This window comes from Phalacrocorax aristotelis, chromosome 9 (assembly GCF_949628215.1).
Source record: "Phalacrocorax aristotelis chromosome 9, bGulAri2.1, whole genome shotgun sequence".
Classification (NCBI taxonomy): Eukaryota; Metazoa; Chordata; class Aves; order Suliformes; family Phalacrocoracidae; genus Phalacrocorax; species Phalacrocorax aristotelis.
Window position 1 is genome coordinate 25,058,963 of NC_134284.1, and position 19,464 is coordinate 25,078,426.

At 39.3% G+C, this 19,464-nt stretch overlaps 1 protein-coding gene across 2 annotated transcripts in view; it reads right to left on the bottom strand.

Annotated features, from left to right (window-relative positions):
• Positions 1-19,464, bottom strand: part of BEGAIN (brain enriched guanylate kinase associated) — a 156,520-nt gene that overhangs the window by 60,847 nt on the left and 76,209 nt on the right. The window contains exons 3-4 of one of the 2 annotated variants that reach the window (XM_075103912.1): positions 15,535-15,624; positions 74-235 (exon numbers count right to left, since the gene is read on the bottom strand). In XM_075103912.1, the coding sequence (XP_074960013.1) occupies positions 74-235; positions 15,535-15,624 (252 nt within the window). The remainder of the gene's footprint in view (positions 1-73; positions 236-15,534; positions 15,625-19,464) is intronic. The other variant, XM_075103913.1, reaches the window with a different exon arrangement.

A 19,464-nucleotide genomic window follows, 5' to 3' on the forward strand; every position in this document is an offset into this window, starting at 1 on the left:
TTACGTACATATCTTTAACACATTCACCTGTAAATTCCTAATAACTGTTTATTTCAAAAAGTTAGTAACTAACCTTCTCAGTTTTTCAGTTACTTTTTCAAGTTCCTCCTGAGCACGTCTCAATTCTATTTCAAGATACTGACGTGTAGAATCAAATTCCGTTTCAAGCATTTCCAGCTTATGAGTAGTGTACGATAGACGCTTTCGTAATTCCCCCTTCTGTTCTTGCAAAGTACTAGAAAAACAAAGACCACAGCTGTAGGATTTAGTTGCTCACAAAAAGCTTTTCATGATCCACTCTTTGACCAATTCCCTACAGTATAGGTTGACATTAAGCCAGAGAAGTGTGCTTAATAACTTGTTTACTGCACTTCGAAAATCTTCTGATTTCGACAGTTGACTGTCTTCCCATCTGTCCTTTCTAGCGCATTCATTGCTAATATCTCATTAGCTATAATGGAATATTTTTGTGAAAGAATCCTCATTAAAATACAAAATACAGTCTAGAGTTTGGTTTCACACAGGGCCTTTCATTTAGAGTTATCTTAAAATATTTTGACTGAAGTAGCACTTATCAATACAGCAGCAACTTTAAATAAACTTCAAAAATATTTCCTTGCCAATAATCCAAGTTATAATATATTTTGTGGAGAAATAAAGTTTTGTCTTATTTGATTCAATTTCCACCCAAATCCCTGGCCATAGAGCTGCTAGAAATGTCACTCGGTATTTCATCTAGAGAATGGTAATCAATTAATATTATAGTAATTTTAAAGTTATGACTCTTTCCCCTTATTTCCACTTATTTGGGAGCAAAGGCTTCCCAGACTCAGGTCCCCTGATTTTTCACAATTCTTTCACTCATAAAGAACTCATGCCCTGCTTGTAAGCTAGCTTCAGTTACACTGACAAAAGAAAGCATTAGGCACAGGATTTGGAGAGAGGAGGTTTTTCACTTTATTGCTTTCTATTTATTTTAGAGGTGACATAAGATAGCATGAAGCCAGGACATCCAAGCAAAATTTTTACTATGAAGGTCAAAGTGCCATCTGCACCCAAATAATCCCTATGGATTTGCAACAATGGACCTGGGGATCCTTCCTTTGCTTTACTGGAGCTTGACTATGTGACTTCAGGTGAGCCAGTCTACACTTGCCTCAGTTCTTATCTGCACAATGGAGATCTTTTATCCTTGTCTGTTTAGTTTGTAAGCTCCTCAGTCTTCTAGCATGTCTGCCAGTTGCACAGCAGGACGGGGTTCCAGTCAGAGCTGGTATCTCTGGAGGTGACTGTAACTTGGTTCAGATACTGCAATCTCAATATGGAGCTGATCTCTTGGATCCAGGTAGGACCTCTGAGGCACTACAGAGCTGGAGTCTGCCATCACCTTGAGGCGAAAGTGCTACCATGCGATGTATTGTGAATTGCCTTGCTTGTTTTTAATCATATGATAAAAATTATTTTCATAAAAGAATGGCAAATCTTGATTCCCTTTGATGTCAAGGGAGTACTGCCATCAGCTTCAGTAGAATAATGTTTTGGTCTTTAATTAGACAATGGAGTTGGGAACAACATGCCATTCTTCAAGCAACACTTATCTGAGCTGTCTTCAGTGTGACTGTCTTTTCCTCTGCGAGCTGCGATAGGAGCTGCAGTAAGTTAATGCAAAAGCTTTACAATTGCTTCTTGCTTGATCCATGCAGCTTAGAGCTAGGAAACAGTCTAATGTTTTGCCAACACAGTGCTCTATTTCAATTACACATATTGCGTGGTTACAGTTATACTTAGATTACCACTTGTAGTTTCATTCTCTTAAAATAATATATTCTAATTCAGACATTTAATGCAGCTCCAGTTAATGCAATCTTTAAGTTTTTATATTTCACTTGGTGAATAACCCCCCCAAATTATCTAGGGAAGCGAGAATCTGAACCCATGCTGCTCATTTCTGCATGTCCTCATTCATGATGCTGTCGCACCAAACTGCCTTTCACTTGCTCTGCTTCTGGTCTGTTGTTCTTGCTACTCATCTAGTCATCTTGGGAAAGAATAGTGGTCAGTTTTTCTTCCTGTAACCTGCAACTTGGATTTTCTTCTGTGAAGTGGGAGTTACAGTTTTAAAACTGTTTAGAGTGATAAAAGATTTGAACCCGTCTTCTGCTGCTCTAAAAACCTAACCACTAGGGTTTGTACAAAAAGTAGAAAGAAAGTCCTCCAGCTATGATTTTGGATAAAAAATGCCCAGGCTGCTGCTCTATGCTGGGCAAGTGCAGTTAATGCAGGTCAGGGGAGGTTACAACATCCTGCTGCACTGGGAAGTCTTGGCCACAGGCAGAGTTTGACCTCTGGGAGGAAGAGGGACTGTAGGGATACAAATATAGCGGGAATGCCAGGAATGTTTAAGTCAGTAATAGCTGGAGACTGCTTAATAAAAGAGGAAAAAGAGGAAAGTCTGTGGCCTCCAATAACTTTATCTCATGTAGGTACCTTCTTGCTTTGAGTCTGTTGTGTGAAGATTAGGTAGGAGAAAAGCACTTGACTCCTCAAATGAAGTTGCTTTTGCATATACCTGTGTGCCTATACCTGTCTATGTGGGGAAACTTGGGGTTCAAAATGTGAGTTCTGTGTAAATATTGATCATCAGGTGGAAGGCAGTGCTGGTCTGAGATGCCAAAATGTGCATTGGGATTCAGGTCTGGATGGTTTAGCAGGCATTGTCAGCCAGAAGCTTGTGTTAGGGCTCCAGTTCAGCAAAATTTTGAAGGATAAACTTAACTTCAAGCTCAGCCTTTTTTTCCCTTGAAGTTCACTTTGAAATGTTTGTTTTCTTAATTCTTTGCTTTCAGAATGGGATTATTCTTTTCATTAAATTCAAGCCTATTCTAATGAGCTTTACTGAAACAGTCTACCTACATGCAGTCTGCCACATAATGCTTTGGGTAGTAAAGCATAGCTATAACTTTGTTGAAAATAAGAAAGCCCCCCAGTGGCTAAGCCATAAATTAGGCAACTTCAAAGATCAAAGTTATTCTCATTCAGCAAACTATAGTTCAGAAAAAGCTCTACTCATTTCCACCCAAGCTGGAAAAATGGGGTGGCAACCTGAAAACCTCCCAAACCCAGAAGTCCCAGCACGTACTTTGACAAAACAGGCTGGCTGTTTTTAAGAGGAATTATTATTATTAGACAGGAAAAATAACACCGGGTTTATGATGGGATTATTTAAGATGTAGTAGTAGATACGTAACAGTGAAACATTATTAAAATACAAGTTATTAGAGAGAAAGGTAAAAATTTTAGAAAGAAAGAAATAATGTTGACAAGAACATGCTGAATGGCAGGAAGCTTATAGCCACTTTTATGGGAAAAGAAAGAAAGAAAAGAAAGAAAGAAAGAAAAGAGAAAGAGAGAAAGAGAGAAAGAGAGAAAGAAAGAGAGAAAGAGAGAAAGAAAGAAAGAAAGAAAGAAAGAAAGAAAGAAAGAAAGAAAGAAAGAAAGAAAGAAAGAAAGAAAGAAAGAAAGAAAGAAAGAAAGAAAGAAAGAAAGAAAGAAAGAAAGAAAGAAAGAAAGAAAGAAAGAAAGAAAGAAAGAAAGAAAGAAAGAAAGAAAGAAAGAAAGAAAGAAAGAAAGAAAGAAAGAAAGAAAGAAAGAAAGAAAGAAAGAAAGAAAGAAAGAAAGAAAGAAAGAAAGAAAGAAAGAAAGAAAGAAAGAAAGAAAGAAAGAAAGAAAGAAAGAAAGAAAGAAAGAAAGAAAGAAAGAAAGAAAGAAAGAAAGAAAGAAAGAAAGAAAGAAAGGAAGGAAGGAAGGAAAGGGGAAAAGAAAAGAGAAGAAAAGAAAAGAGAAGAAAAGAAAAGAAAAGAAAAGAAAAGAAAAGAAAAGAAAAGAAAAGAAAAGAAAAGAAAAGAAAAGAAAAGAAAAGAAAAGAAAAGAAAAGAAAAGAAAAGAAAAGAAAAGAAAAGAAAAGAAAAGAAAGAAAAGACAAGACCCCAATTGGGAAAGCACTAAACCATTTGCTTTAATACCCTTCTTAAGGGAAGAAAGTTCTGAAAAAATAGATAACTAAGCAATGACACAATGAAACTTTTGCTTATGATTGGCACAAATAGGGAAATTTTCTTGAATCTGGGACTGAAACCATTGAATGGGTGCTAATAGCTGTAACACTGTAAGCAGATTTCCCAGGATTCCCGGGATGGTTTTGATTTCTGCATGAATTGAACCTTATCTGGATATATTACTGGTTTAAGGTAAAGCCTGTTGTTTTCTCTTGCGTTCAGTTACGTATGAACACACACCTAAGAAGCAAAGGCAAGGCAAGCAAGAGAAACAGTAGAAAGAAGGAAAACATTCAATGTGTCAAATTTAGTATCTTCAATAGCAGGATCAGAGGCTTAATTTTTGTTTTATACAAATCTAAGGTACTTCATGAGCTTTTTTTTTTTTTCATTTCTCATGAAATAGATATTCTTCCTCTGAAAACCTTCCCCTTACTGTTAGCTTCCAGTGGTATTACATAATGCCATGCCTGAATTCTCTTATGCTGTGTTTTGTTTTTTATTCTAGAAGACTGGGGTTTTCATAAGGAGTATTTAATTTTGTTGCGTACGCCTGCAGATTTGGTAGTGGTAATTTAGACAGGGTTGAAAAGAGGGAAAAAAAAAGAGTCAAAAGTCATGAAGTCAACCATTTTGCATTTTGCCTTTTCTCCAAAACAACAAACTCCACAAACTAGTTGCATTTTCTTTCTGCTTGTCACATACCAATTAATTAGAAGTTTACTGCACAAATTTTTTAATGCTGGTAAATCAATATATTTTAATTCATCATTTATATTATATGGTTAGTTATCCCTCAAGGTTCTGTATTATATATATAAAATAAAGAATATATATGCATTCAGCAAGTATGTTTATTTTTTTATATATATGTATGTAATTATTAGTTGTTTAGTTTAAAGACTAAGAAAAATAATTCGATGGAAAAAGTATAGCCAGGAGAAAAGAGAGGACTTATTTGCAAACTTCCTGAAACTCTGACAGCTGAGAGAAGTGAGGAATTATAGGACGGGATTAAAAATCCTGTGGAGTGGGACGTTTTGCATGGGCGATTCTCTATTTCTTCTAATCATCTCCAAAGTCCTGCTCCTGTTACAGCCAGTGGTTTGCAAGTCATTACCCATTTTGCTTCATTAAAATATTTCTCTAAAAACAAGGACAGTTAAGTACAATATTAAATATTTAGAATGATGAAAGAAAACCTCTCAAGGGAAGCTGCTTTAAAGGTTATTAAAAACAGGTCTTCAGACTTTCCAAAGTATTATATTCACCAATTATCTCTCTTTATACAAATGAAAATATAAAATAGATATGAAAACATATATTGGCACAGAAATTTGTGCCCGCAAATATTGTAATGCTCTCAGTAATTGCTGGTTTGAATTCCGGAGTTGCTCCTTGCTGGGGGATTTGAAGCCCTCTTCCCTTAAGCAGCGCTCCTACACAGAGATGCTGAGCCTCACTCTTCAATCCTGTTGCTGGAGCTGATCTTCAGCAACAATTTAGAGGCTGTTCAGGGGAGGTATTACCAAGTGGGAGTTAACACTCCCACAGTGTTAGTGAAAAGAGGTCTATTTTACAGGAGAAAGATGAGAAGGCTGTACAGGCACGTTCAAGTATCACCAAATACTCCTGCTACTTTCATGGCCTTAAAATTTTGCCGTCCCAGCTTGCACAAGAGTTGAAGCAAGGAGGTGTTTGCATTCCTGGTGTCACCTCCCCTTCTCTAGTAGACATCTGTCCACAAAGGGCAGTGAGTGGTCAAAATTGATTTTTTTTTTTCTAGAGGTTTCTGCGAGCCTGTACATTCAACTGAGCATCAGTGCCACTCTGCACAGCTTCATCCCCAGAGAAGTGTGCGCAGGCCGACAAGCAGAATGCAGACAGACACCGTGTGCCTCCCTCAGCCTGCAGCCATCGGTCAGATTCATCTGTAGTGCTGGCTGGAGAAGCTCCAGGTGAACATATTTCCACTAGAGCATTTCAGGCAAAGCTAGGATGCCATGTGGCAATGGCTCTATTCTGAGGAAGGTGTGCTAGAAAACAAGCAGGTTTTCATTTTACCTGTCTGATCTTCTGCCAGCTTATCTGCCTGGCAGATGGCCTGATGACAGAGGAGTGCTGGCATGCAAAGTTGGGGCTGTTCAGTTGCCTGGGTGCCAGAGGATTTCTAGAGCTTATTACCCTTAGAGAGCCCACAAAGAGGGTGCTCCCTGAGCTGTTACTCCCTAGGAGTAAACACCTATGCAGCTGCCCCATCACTGGAACGTCCTGGAAACGCCATGTCTCTACCTGACTGGTCAAACTGCTTCAGTAGCTCTTTCATGTCTGCCTGCCACACCAGGGCTGTGCTTTGTAGATGGTTCTGCAATGTTGTTTAAATTCTGAGCAAATCCATTTTTTGAACTATTGAAATTCTCCATTAATGGACTGATTACATTCCTTCACACAGCTCTAGGAGTGAGTAAAACATGCCTGGGGAGGAGTGGCTGGAGAGCTGCCTGGAGGAAAAGGACCTGGGGGTGTTGGTTGACAGCTGGCTGAACATGAGCCGGCAGTGTGCTCAGGCGGCCAAGAAGGCCAACAGCATCCTGGCTTGTATCAGGAATAGTGTGGCCAGCAGGAGCAGTGAGGTGATTGTGCCCCTGTACTCAGCACTGGTGAGGCTGCACCTCGAGTACCTGTGTGCAGTTTTGGGCCCCTCACTTACAAGAAGGACATTGAGCTGCTGGAGCATGTCCAGAGAAGGGCAATGAAATTGGTGAAGGGTCTAGAGAACAAATCTTATGAGGAGCAGCTGAGGGAGCTGGGGGTGTGTAGTCTGCAGAAGAGGAGGCTGAGGGGAGACATTATCATACTCCACAACTACCTGGAAGGAGGTTGTAGCGAGGCAGGGGTAAGTCTCTTCTCCCTAGTAACAAGCGATAGGATGAGAGGAAATGGCCTCAAGCTGCGTCAGGGGAAGTTTAGGTTGGATATTAGGAAAAAATTCTTCACCGAAAGGGTTGTCAAACAATGGAACAGGCTGCCCAGGGAGGTGGTAGAGTCTCTATCCCTGGAGGTATTTAAAAGAAGGGTAGACGTGGTGCTTGAGGATACGGTTTAGCAGTGGACCTGGCAGTGATAGGTTAGCGGTTGGACTTGATGATCCTAAGGGTCTTTTCCAACCTTAATGATTCTATGATTCTATGGCTCTATGATTCTAAGATATGATTAATGGCGTTAGGAAGGAAATTAGCAGTGAAAGGAATGCAAAATGAGGGCTAGATAGATGCCCATGTCAAATATACTGAAAAAACATATCGAACGTTCTCAATTCTGGGCAGTGAAACAGATGTTTTAGTGAAGCTGTGAAATCGTGAGTAAACTAGTTGTGTTTTGTTGGTATACATCCTGCCTTGGGAGAAGGAACATGTAAGTAGGGACTAACCTGGTCTGGGGTTTGCGACTCTGAGTCTGGTACCTGGCTTTGCCAAATGTCTAATATAGGTAGAGTGAGTTAAGGCAAGACTGACCTGACCAAAAGCAAATCATAGAATGTCAATACTGCTGGTCTGCTGTGGCTCCCATTCTCAGTCAGTCATGACAGCAGGCACTATCAGGATGAGATTAATCTGACCCATTTTAGAAGCTTACTTTTAGATGAGGTGACATAAATCTGGAAGTACCCATTTCCATTAATTACAAAGGGAATCTAGTCAAGTAGCTCAGATGTAGACAACCACATCTCATCAGATAACTCCCCCTCCTCCTGACTCAGTACCGTATGTATGAGATGAGGTAATAGTATTCCCTTTCTTGTTTGCTTAGATTGTGTGGAGGCCCACAAAAAAGAACGACTAAATACTTTTAAAGCATTTATCATATCTGTTTCATGTCTGCGATGTGTCACGTTCTAAAAACGGTCTTCATAGGAGCAGAATTTGGGAGCACTGACAGAAATCATCACAGAGATGAGGGCGGTCAGCCAGGTGGCAAGGCCCTGTGGGACCTCTTCCCGACATAGAGCTCACATGCCAGGGAGCAGCAAGCTGGTGGCAGAGAACTCTGGGGACATTTGCAGCTAGCAGAGATGCCAACATGTCCTCAGTGTGCAGCATTGCTACTCAATGGTGCTGGACTGTCTTGCCAACTTAATCTTGGGGCTACCAGGGAATTTTGGCTTCAGCAGCTCCTGCTGATCCATGGCTGGTGGTCTACATTACCCAGGACATTTTATTCCAGAACAGCTTTGCTGCTGGTCACGGGGCATGTCTCTGGCATGGGTCACACTAGATCTACATGCTGCCCAGGGTGGAAATGTTGCAAGAAAGGCACCCATACCTTGGCCTAGGAGTAATAGCTTTGAGATGATATTTGTGTCATTGAATCTGACCCCCCAACAATGTTTTTAGATTTATAGTTGTTGGGAAATCAAGTCCAAACATTTTACGAGTGTTTTCTAGATTGATGAAAGATCTTTAATGAAGCAGTAATTGGATTTCTATGTTAATCAAGTTTTGATTTTGTGTTACACGCTCAGGGTCACTGTTTCAAAAGGGTAATGCCAAAACTATTTTCCCTGTCTGCAGTTTTTGTGGCTAACCTTGCTCTTACCCCATCTGATTAGGAGGGGGATGGGATCAAACTACAAAGTCTAGATCCAGATTCTGAGAATCCAACTACAGACTTGAAATTTGTTTTATTGGGGAAATAGATTACATTTTGGCAGCTCAGACCCAGAAGCCAGTCGACAAATCCCAAGGCTCCTGTGTTCTTTATTCAGCAGCTTCATTTGTACCCAAAGAAATGCCTCAGCAAATGTGTATCGATGTTCTCCAATAGGCGTTTTCTTACAAGTTTAGGCTCACACACCCTTTGTTCAGCTCACCTATTTTTTTTTGCAAATTTTCACCAAGGTGTCTCAGGTTTTTTTTTCACTACGGCACATCCACCAAATTTCTCCATTACTTTCAAAGAAGTTCGTTAAATATTCTACACTTGGAGTCTGAACAGTCTGTCTGTCAAATTGCATGCAGATCTTTCCTTCCTATAGAGATATATACACATACACATATATAGATAGACAGCTTTTGGAGGTTTTTTTTTGCAAGTAATAAACCAATTGAATTTTCTTTCCAGTACTCATTTTCAAAATAAACAACCTGAGGATGGGTTTGGATTGTGAGAGGGAAGACCTGTACATATGTTTCAGAACAAATGTGTGGGTGATCCAAATCTGGAGCTCATATAGTTTCCAGATGACTGATGGACACATAAAACAAGTAACAGAATCCTTTTCTCAGGTTCCAGGCATTCTGGCAGAATTTAAACCAGAGAAGAGGATGCTTTATCAGAAACATTAAAGAGAAAGATTTGGAAGGGAGGTGGGGAAGAAGAAAGAGATGTTTAGCAGTTGAAGTTCTAAGTGCTGTGGGACAGATCCTTTGCATTAGAGCTTATTTACAGCACCTGGAGAGCTGATACAGCTACCTTAAAACAGAAGTATCTCTGGATTTTGGAAGGTAGCTTTTCTTTACCTAGTACGTGAGTATCTGACTGTTGCGTAATTTCACAATTAAAAATTCAGACCAGGCAAGAGATATTATATGGTAAATTCTTCTAAACTGTGATGGGCTTATTCATAAGAGGCAGAAAAGAGAGATCTCTCTTAAAATTAAAACTGAATTATATTTTGGTTATATTGACCTGACAGCCTTTCATTGCAGTAGGGGTGACTTCTATAACAAATATCCAAAGCCTGTAGACACATCTATCCAAGAGCATTCAATAGTAACCATAATATGAGGTGATTAAGATATGAAAATTTAGTTACATGTTGACATGCAAAAATCCATTAGAGGACCAGCTGTCAGCACTGAGCTGTCTTAAGTGAATACCATATTGTTGGTGGAATACGGTAAGATTTTTGAAATATGCTTATAATAAAGACATACAAATTGTGGTTTATTTAAAGGTAGCATCCATAATGTAAGGCTCTGAATGGATTGAATAGAAATACCATTAATAAAACCACAGCTTTCAGAAATCCATACTAAATGTGTTCTGGTTATTTTAAATGAAGTTTCTTCAGCAGGTGATTGTGATTCCCCCAGTGTGCTTGAAAACTACAAAGGGCAAATGAAAATGAACAGTGAAAATCCAGACCTGCATCTAGGGAGCATGTTATTGTGCAGACCACTAAGAAATCAATGGTGCAGTGCAGCTCATGGAGAGGGAAGAACACTACTTACAAACCAGATGTGCACCATCCACCATGAGCAGCTGCACTGGCTGGCCCAGTGCTGGGCTTCGTACAGGGCTGCACAGAGCCTGAAGAGCTGAGCCAGAGCTCTGAGGACTGATTTAATACTTCTGCTAACTTGATTTGGATCTGGAGTCTTCAAAATACATTTCTGTTTCCTATTAACAAGATGACCACTTTTTCTTATGAGACATTTTTGTGGTTAAATACCTGAGTGTAGTCAGGCTGGTTGTATGTGAGAAATGAATGCAGTGCACATCAAAAAAGCAGGACCCTTGTGCCCAAATTCAAAGGTCACTAAAGCAGAGCCAAACAGTAGAAGCTGTTATGATCCCTGAAGTCTGTGGGGACCAACTGATTTCAGCTCCTGCAGGTAGACTCTCAGAGTCAGTGGCTTAAAAGCAATCTGTTAGGTTCAGTTAATTGATCCTACAGAAGTTTTCATAAGGACTGTTCCCTGTTATTCGTTCCTCTGTCTTGCTAAGAAGATGAAGGGATTAACAGGTAAGGTTGCAAGTGAAGAAAAATAGCAGGCAATTCAAGGAGTAATATATGTTTTCTGACTTAGTCTCTAGAGGTAAGATTTTCTCATGATAATGGAGGACTCTGCTCTTGTTTATGCCTTACTCCAAATTGTCTGCATTGTCCAAATGTTGCCTAGTGCTCTGGACCACATCTGAAATGTGTCTGCTGGCAAAGCTGGGAGAGAAGGGAGTTAAATTCTGGCATGGTAAACTTCAGCCAGTGTTTGTTAAAGACAGCAGAGGCATAATGATGCTGACCATTCCTAGGGATGAAGGGATCTTCACACTGCTTGCTGCCCAGACTCTCCTCTTGACATGACTCTAGAAGAAGGTTCATCTCTGTAAGAGACAATATTTTCTGGCTTTCCAGAGGCTGATATGTTTCCACAAAACATTTGGCTGGGAGAAATGGTGAGTTACAATGTAAAGTTGCAGGGTATGGAAGGATAAGAAAAGCAGCAGAAAAGGCTGAAACACTTCTTGCTGTAACAAAGGCTGTTGGGGGGGGCTGCCTCCCACAGAAAGTGATTTGAAGTTTTTGAACAGACGTTGCCTGCTTTTTAATGTCTGGCAGAGTCCTAGCAGTCTGCACTGCACCTCACTGGGGAATCCAGACTACTAAGCAGTGATGAGAAAGGAGTGGAAAAAAAAAAGAGAGAGGTATTGAGAAATTGAGGTAGCAAAATTAAAGGTAGACTTCAATTTATGATTTGGAAGCCAAAAAGAGCTCTCCAGACGATTGAGCAAACCGCCTTTGGTTGCAGCAGATCTCCTTACAGCTTCGAGTGGCCAGCTTCTAGATTGCTTTGGTTTGTAGTCACGGATAAGCACTCCCTCTGGAAATTACTGAAAGCAGCCTGCCACATCAGCTCACAAGCTTATAAAGTTATATTTTAATTGTGTTATTAAACCTTTCTCACTTTTGCTTTTGTCTGTTTACCTTCCTGATTCATCTGGATCAAGCTGTGCTGGAAGAGGAATGTGGTACCTCCTGAATTGTGCTGTTTATTTGTAACAGGACACGTAATGAGAATGGTGAAACCCCCTGCACAAAGGGAAGCTGAAATTTATCTTATTCTTTCTATTAAAGGACTGAGGTTGGAGATGGGGTAGGGGAGTCCTAAAGAAATGTGCTTTAGTACTAGAGAATGAATTTTATTCCCTTTTCTTTTTGTATAAAGCATCCAGATATAGGTTGATGGACAGAGGTTATCTCTCTTCTCACCATAGCTATTGCCTTCCTTTCCCAATCCTTTTGTCTTTCCTCTGATTGAAATTCATCTGCGTCTAGCTCAAGGGACTCATTTTGGTGGGCTGGCTTAGCACTTCCCATCAGAAGGGTTATGCTACGTAGTTGAAAAAATTAAATACACTCTTTTGGCTACAGGACCAGTTAGATGGAATTACTGCTGGGCGTGGGAGGAGGAGGAACTGCAGATGCCACTACTTTTTTCCCTTTTAAGAGTGTATATTACCTGCTTTGAGTAAATTACTGGATTTGCTTTTTAATTACATGTGGTCACAGTTGTGTTCTGATCCTTTTTTGTGAGAAAGAAGCTTGTGTTGTGTCTCTAACTTGAAGGCATAGGTTCTTGTCTTTAAAAAAATGCTGACATTTGCCAGATATTACTACTTAAAACTATAGGAGAGAATGCTACTATTGCTTAGACTGAGACACACCATTGACCACTCAGACACTTTCAGTAGCCATTGGTGCAGTTCAACTGCAGTCCTTGTTTATCGTTTAGTTCCCCCGTGACACACAGCTGTATGACACTACTAAAGCAACGTGCCACACAGGTGAGCTTTAGGGACTCTTTGGGAGGTTTTCTGGCAGTAGAATAGATCATTGGTTTGTTAACACAATAAACAATGAAATTAAATAAATTAATAAATTGATTTGATACATTTATTAAATAATACACCTTAGCCTGGAGGCACCCAGATTCTTAGCTGTGCAGATGTAGTTCAGATCCTGAGGGAAACTGTTACTACACAGAGTCATGTATAAGATGTTGAACAGGAACAATGGGAGCTACTGGCTGTTATCTGAATGAAGTTATTTTGCCTGAATATTTCAAGATATTTTTAGTTTTCCAACAATAACAAATGATCCTCAGCTCTTTGATCAACTTGATATTACAGCAAAAGAAGAGAAGGAAAAAAAGAGAAAAGAATTGCCATCTGTCATCTTTGGCTAATTATTTCAAGCCCTACCTTGTTTTATACACTGCAGCACAATATTTTAGGACTTGTTAACTGAGAAGTCTTCTACTCTGCAAGAGTATAAATGAGTTCACCTCTAGCAAGTTCCCCACTGCTCAGCATGTTGTGAAGTCATTTCATACAACCTTCCCCCCAAACTAATGTCATGATTTATTAGTTCAGTCAAGTCTGTTTTATCCTGCTTCCTCAGCTGAACTGGCTTTTCAGTGTAAGACTGTTTGTCACCTTTTTTGGTGGATGTATGGGGAAGGAGAGGGAACAGGACTGCATTCCTCCAAACTTGCGTTAGCAGTCCAGCACCTTGGCATTAGTTCTTCTGTAGTTTTTGTAGTGAGACAGTAAATGAAGAAGCCTCTGCAGCTGTGGAGGGACCAAATCAGGCAGGAGGTATTCAGCTGAAAAGACACTTGCACTATTCATGTGAAAAAGGAATACACAACGTGCTGCTTCAGAGGGGGCCCAGGAGGCCTCTGCTTCCACCTACCCTGCAGATGTAGCACCCTGAAGAACCATGCAGAGTGAGGAAGCAGCTTCATTGCTACAGACTTTCCCAAAAATTCCTCTTGTGCCCTGAGATGTGGATTACCTAAACACAGGCAACATTTTATTTTTCCTTATAAATCAGCTACTTTAGCATTCTGGGTGAATTGAATCTTGTTTTATTTTTTTTTAACTCTCTTGCTGAAATTTTTGTTGCTTTCTCATTAGTTTTTTTAAAGGTTAAGGTGCATCAGGCTGGATAAAATAGAATCTCTCCTCATTTTGTAAGTGCTGACAATTGTCATACTCACTGTCTTTCATTTTCACAAACAAATGGGTTTTTTTAGTTTCTTCAGCAAGCTGTTGTTTGTCAATATAATTGGAAAGCAAGTTTCCAGATAAATTTTTAAAGTCTAGATATGTTGCAACAGTATGATTAAGATTTGAGTTAATCAACAGGAAAGAAACAAGCAAGCTTTCAGGAAATACTAAAATCTCTCTAAAACTTTAGATCATTTTGAGCTTTTTAAAAAGCAGAGAGGGAAATGAAAATTATCTTTTGGTGACTTTTTTTTTTTTTATGAAATGGCTAAATAACTTGAGCTAAAATCCTGGACTGGTGCATTTGAAGCTTTGATATACTTGGAGATAAACTGTGATATAGCCCTCCATAAAAGTAAGCTTATTTTCTTTTGAAAGTAAGAACTAGAAATAGACAGCGATGGTAGAAAAAGATTATTTTTTTTTTAGACATCCCTATGGAAAGGCTAATAAATGTCATCCCAAGACTCTGAACTTCCCCATGGACATCCATTTAAAACCAACACATAAGATCAAATTCAGTGATTGCACTGTGGCTGTGTGAATTTGTTCTGATTTTAAAAGACTTCCAAATAGTCAATCAAACTGGAATCAGGGTCAGACATTTTGAAAAACAGTTTTATGTGCCCTCATTATATTTTGCTTCACTGGTCATCCCCTGTTTTTAACAAGGACAAGCGGCAGAGCAAAGCTATTTTTGCGTCAAGCTCATCTAAACCCAGAAAAGAGTAGAGTGCATGTGCAGAGACCCAGGGGACTGAAAAACAGGAATGCAAACCACTTTTACAAGATTGTTGTTTTTTTCACTCCACGGAGTGTAGGCTGTGCCAAAAAATACCAAAAGAATCTCTCTTATGTCTTTCCTAAGCTGGTGGCACTCTTAAAATGAAAATTCACACAATTATTAGAAGAAAATCAATAGACTGAAAGAAGACAATCTAAAGCTTACTCTGTCTTTACTTTTTATCTAATTAATTTCATTCTTTGACATATATTTCAGCATTTCATATGTCATTGAAAACTATAGGATCAGTGAATGACATTTCTTCTACATACCTGCCTCTTGAAATAAAGTCAGGCAATAAAGAACAAAGAGTATATTCAGGAGAAAAGTAGAAGAGAATCTAAGCAAAATATGGAAAAATGAGTCACTACTTAAACTTATATTATGTGCTGCATAGGGATGTAAACTAGAATTAGTCAAAACTCCTCCATCCTTTCAACATCTCTGTACCTACAGGATTGAAAAAATCCTAACTTCAGAAGACCAAAGATTAATGTAAACCTGATACAAGAGAGAGAATATATACATACCAGTAATTAAGAAAGGTGGGTGAGCTGCCCAGATATCTGTGGCATCAACAATGAAATGCAATGAATCTTTATTATAAGAACTACTCCATCAGAAAAAAATATTAACTGATAGTAGGCAGCTGTGGATTTTGCAGCTTCTTAAACAACTTTCAGTTTTTATACACTTTAATAACAATTATTACAGGCTTGGCTGAAGCAAGCATCTAGAGTACTATAATAAACAGATCTGCTTTTATTCCACTAGTTCAGAAAATGTAGCACAACTGAATGATGAGAGACTACAGACTGACATGAAGAAATGAAACATTTTTACAGACGTCAGAAACTTGGAAAGAAAGCAAAACTTCACATAACATCATTTATTAGTTACCTGTCCCAGAGAGTAGGTGAAGATTTTGCGAGCCTGCCCTGGAGAATTCTAGGTTGCCATAGGCAGGTTGGCACCCAGGAATTTCGTACCCTGCAGCATGAATAGAGGATAAACCATGGCTAGGTATGGCTCATAAGACATACGAGTGATAACCTAGCTAGATTTGCTGCATATTAGAAGGCTATGGCATAATTTGGTACTAATTATTATTCAGGATATCTTACTTTAAAGCAGTATTAAAACTACAAAACAAGGTGATGTTACTGCAGACACATTTAGTGATTTTCTTGGATGATTATTGTAGGTCAGAATAAGCATTTATAATTGACCTTATGATCGTTGTAAATGGGTGCTACCCCATCTATTTTACTGGGGAAGCATTTGGTGTTAAGATTTGTGAATCAAGCCCTTATATTTTTGCAACGTAAAAACATCAGATTAAACAAATTTATGCTTCATTAAAAGAGGGTCAGCAAAATTCCTTCTGAGCACCATAGTGAGATCATGTTTAACAGTGTTAATTAAATCTGGGCTGAGGTTCAAGTTCCACATACCAGGTTCCATGCACATCTACCAGCAGCAGAACAATAGCTGCAAAATATTTGCTGGAAATGAAAAGCACAAAGAGAAGGAGTCTGAACTAGCAATGTAAGCTATGAATAACGCACAGCAAAAGCAGATCCAGAGCCCAGGAGAAGGCCAAGGAGGCAGACAAATTAGCAATGAGAACTGTTGCCCAACATTAGCATCAAGAAATGCTGGTGAGATTCAAAACACTCTGATCAGCCCTTAATCAAGCAAATTCTCACTCAAGTCAAAGGTGGTTTTTCCTGAGTAAAATCTGAGTAAGGACTACAGTACTTGGCTGCACAGAATACCACATACAGTATTGCTATGTTCCTTTGCAATATCAGAAATGCAACATATCATGCCTTGAAGGATAAACTCAATAAAAGATCAGTTTTTCTTCACTCAAGCAGAGCCATATCTATGAACCACAATTTTTGCATAAGCTTTCCCTGTCATCAGTGATCACTACACATGCAGAAAATCCTGCCTTCCAGTATTGACCGTCAGTTACCAGTGGGTACTGCAAAGCAGGGACCTTCTGGGCTGTGAACAGATCTTTACATACAGGACACATTTCAGGAGCGATAACTGTGCTACAGAGAGCAGCAGAGAGTGTCAATGTTTATGGGACAAAAGAACTCTGCTGAGTCTCTTGCCACTGCTCTAAGTCCACCCTGGGATCAGCTTCATGTCAAGAACTACTGGCGGCAAGGTGATGCTCTTTAAGGCATTCTGAGGAAAAGCACTAAGTGAATTCCAGCATGTTTCTGTAGTTGTACCACTGCGCTGTTCACTAAATAAGGAAAGAACATTTAAGTATCTTTTAACTTCTTCCTTAATGGACTTGGATTAAGCATGTGAAGACACCCAGGGGTGACAGAAAAAATGAGATGACCTGAGGTTTAGGTGTTGTCGTCACATGAATTTATAGCAATATTAGCTTTAAAACCAAAGTAGAGATGAGAATAAATCTCTGCAATCTGTAATACCTCAGTATTGTTGGTTCTTCAGTGAACTGTCAGTATTACTTCAGATTATGTATCTCACAGCTTTGCTAATATTCTCAAACTGCCAATCTCATAATCGATAGGTGTGTTTTTATTTAATACATACCAGTACTGTGGTACTTAATATGTATATTCTTTCTCAACTATGGGTGTCAGAAAAGAGTCCACTGTAGGATTACAGATCTGAAAATGGTCTCTACCTGGGTGTCCATTTTGTATCTGCAAATTTTTAGGTACAAAATTGTAAACTGCTCCTAAAAATCAAGTCTTTGAAATATTAATATGGAAAAAAACCAGTGAATTTGGACAAAGTTTTTTCCAGAACCGGTGAAGATTTTTCAAACCACTGCATTTTGCATATTTCGCCACACTTCACTGAGAAACCCTCCATAGTAGTTTTCTAATGAAATAACAGAAGTTGCAAAATCTGAGATGGATGAAATTAAAACATCGGGCTTTTCAAGCCCACAAAGTTAATTAAACTGGGGCTCTTGGAACAAAGAAGTTATTTGAGCAGGGAGAAATCTTTGCTGTCTTCGGACCTATTACCAGCTCTCTTCCACATAGTCTTATCTAACCTATCTCATACCTTTACCGATATGTATCAAATAGCTTTGCTACGCATAATCTTGACAAAATATTTTAAGGCTATGAGGTTGTGACATGTTTTAACAGAGGAGGGAGGAGTATGAATTCCACTCTAGCTGTTTGCTCAGTGTTTTCCCTGACATCTAAGTCCTGTGTAATTGCTCCATAAATGAGCTAATGCAGAGAAAAGCTCTCTGCTCTAAATGTGGTGGGTCTTTCAAAAGCTCCCCGAAGGGATTTAATAACATCCTGTCTCAGATAATCAGTGTCAGTTGTAGACAGTCTAATCACATTCTCATGTGCAAGGTTGAAAAATAATTAGTAACTGTAAGATTTATTTATTTGCCTGATATACAAACACAAAAATTAATTTGTTGGTTTCTGCAATTTACATGGGATATTGTTTTATCATTAGCAAATCAGAAATCAGAAAAACATACACATATTTTCATCTAAAGCAACTGTAAATTTGAAAGGAAACAAAATGGAAAAAGCTCCCTGTTCTGTTACTGTGTTGTTTCTTTTCTGAAACAACAGTTGTGAGACACATTTTAGGTATTGAAAATAATAACCAAGCCTATTCAAAAAGAATATTGTATAGTCACAGAATACAAATAACAGTTTACTCTAGAAAAAATATCATGAAAAAATGACGATAAAGTATTTCATATTATCACATTTTAAAATTACCTTTTATTATGCAATAGCATGATAAAGTAACTAATTTTCCTCTTCTTTCTACAGAGCTTCCCTTATTCCTCACTCATGTGATTGAGACTGACTCCAGTGTCAAGTGAGGTTCAAATTTGGACATACTGTTATAATAGTCTGTGTTACCTTGTCTTGTCCTAGAACATGCAGTATGTTATTTCAAATATTGTCTGAGGCTTATCTGACAATAATCACAGAGGATACTTACAGACCCATAGCCAATTTAAAAAAAAAAAAAGGTGGATTTCTCCGTGAGACATGATCGGCACTTTATTTCACTGCCTAGAGAAGAGCAACTAATAATTCATCAGTTTTGGTGGCAGATGGTGATTGATCCTCTGTGCCTGAAGTAGATTCATACAGACTGCTTTGTCTACTTAAGAAATACCATTATGAGAAAATTAAACACTACGCCCCTTACACTCCCCTCTCCATTTTTCATAGGTAAGCAAAATTTATAGTATCTGATACATATAAAGATCCCTAGTCTGCACGCTATTTCACAAAAACACTGGTTTTTTTATGGTAGGTATATTGGGTTTGTGGTGGGTTTGGTAGCAGAGGGGCTACAGGGGTGGCTTCTGTAAGAAGCTGCTAGAAGCTCCACCCATGTTCAGTAGAGCCAATGCCAGCCAGCTCCAAGACAGACCTGCTGCTGGCCAAGGCTGAGCATATCAGCAACAGAGGTAACGCCTTTTGGGTAACATATTTCAGAAGGGGGGGGAAAAAACCCCTGCAGAGCTGCAGCCGGAGAGAGGAGTGAGACTATATGAGAGAAACAACCCTGCAGACACCAAGGTCAGTGAAGGATGGTGAGGAGGTGCTCCAGGCACTGGAGCAGAAATTCTCCTGCAGATCATGGTGAAGACCATAGTGATGCAGGCTGTGCCCCTGCAGCCCATGGAGGTTAATGGTGCAGCAGCTATCCACCTGCAGCCCATGGAGGACCCCATGCTGGAGCAGGTGCATGTGCCTGAAGGAGGCTGTGAGCCCATGGGAAGCACACACTGGAGCAGGTTTGCTGGCCGGACTTGGGACCCTGTGGGGGACCCAT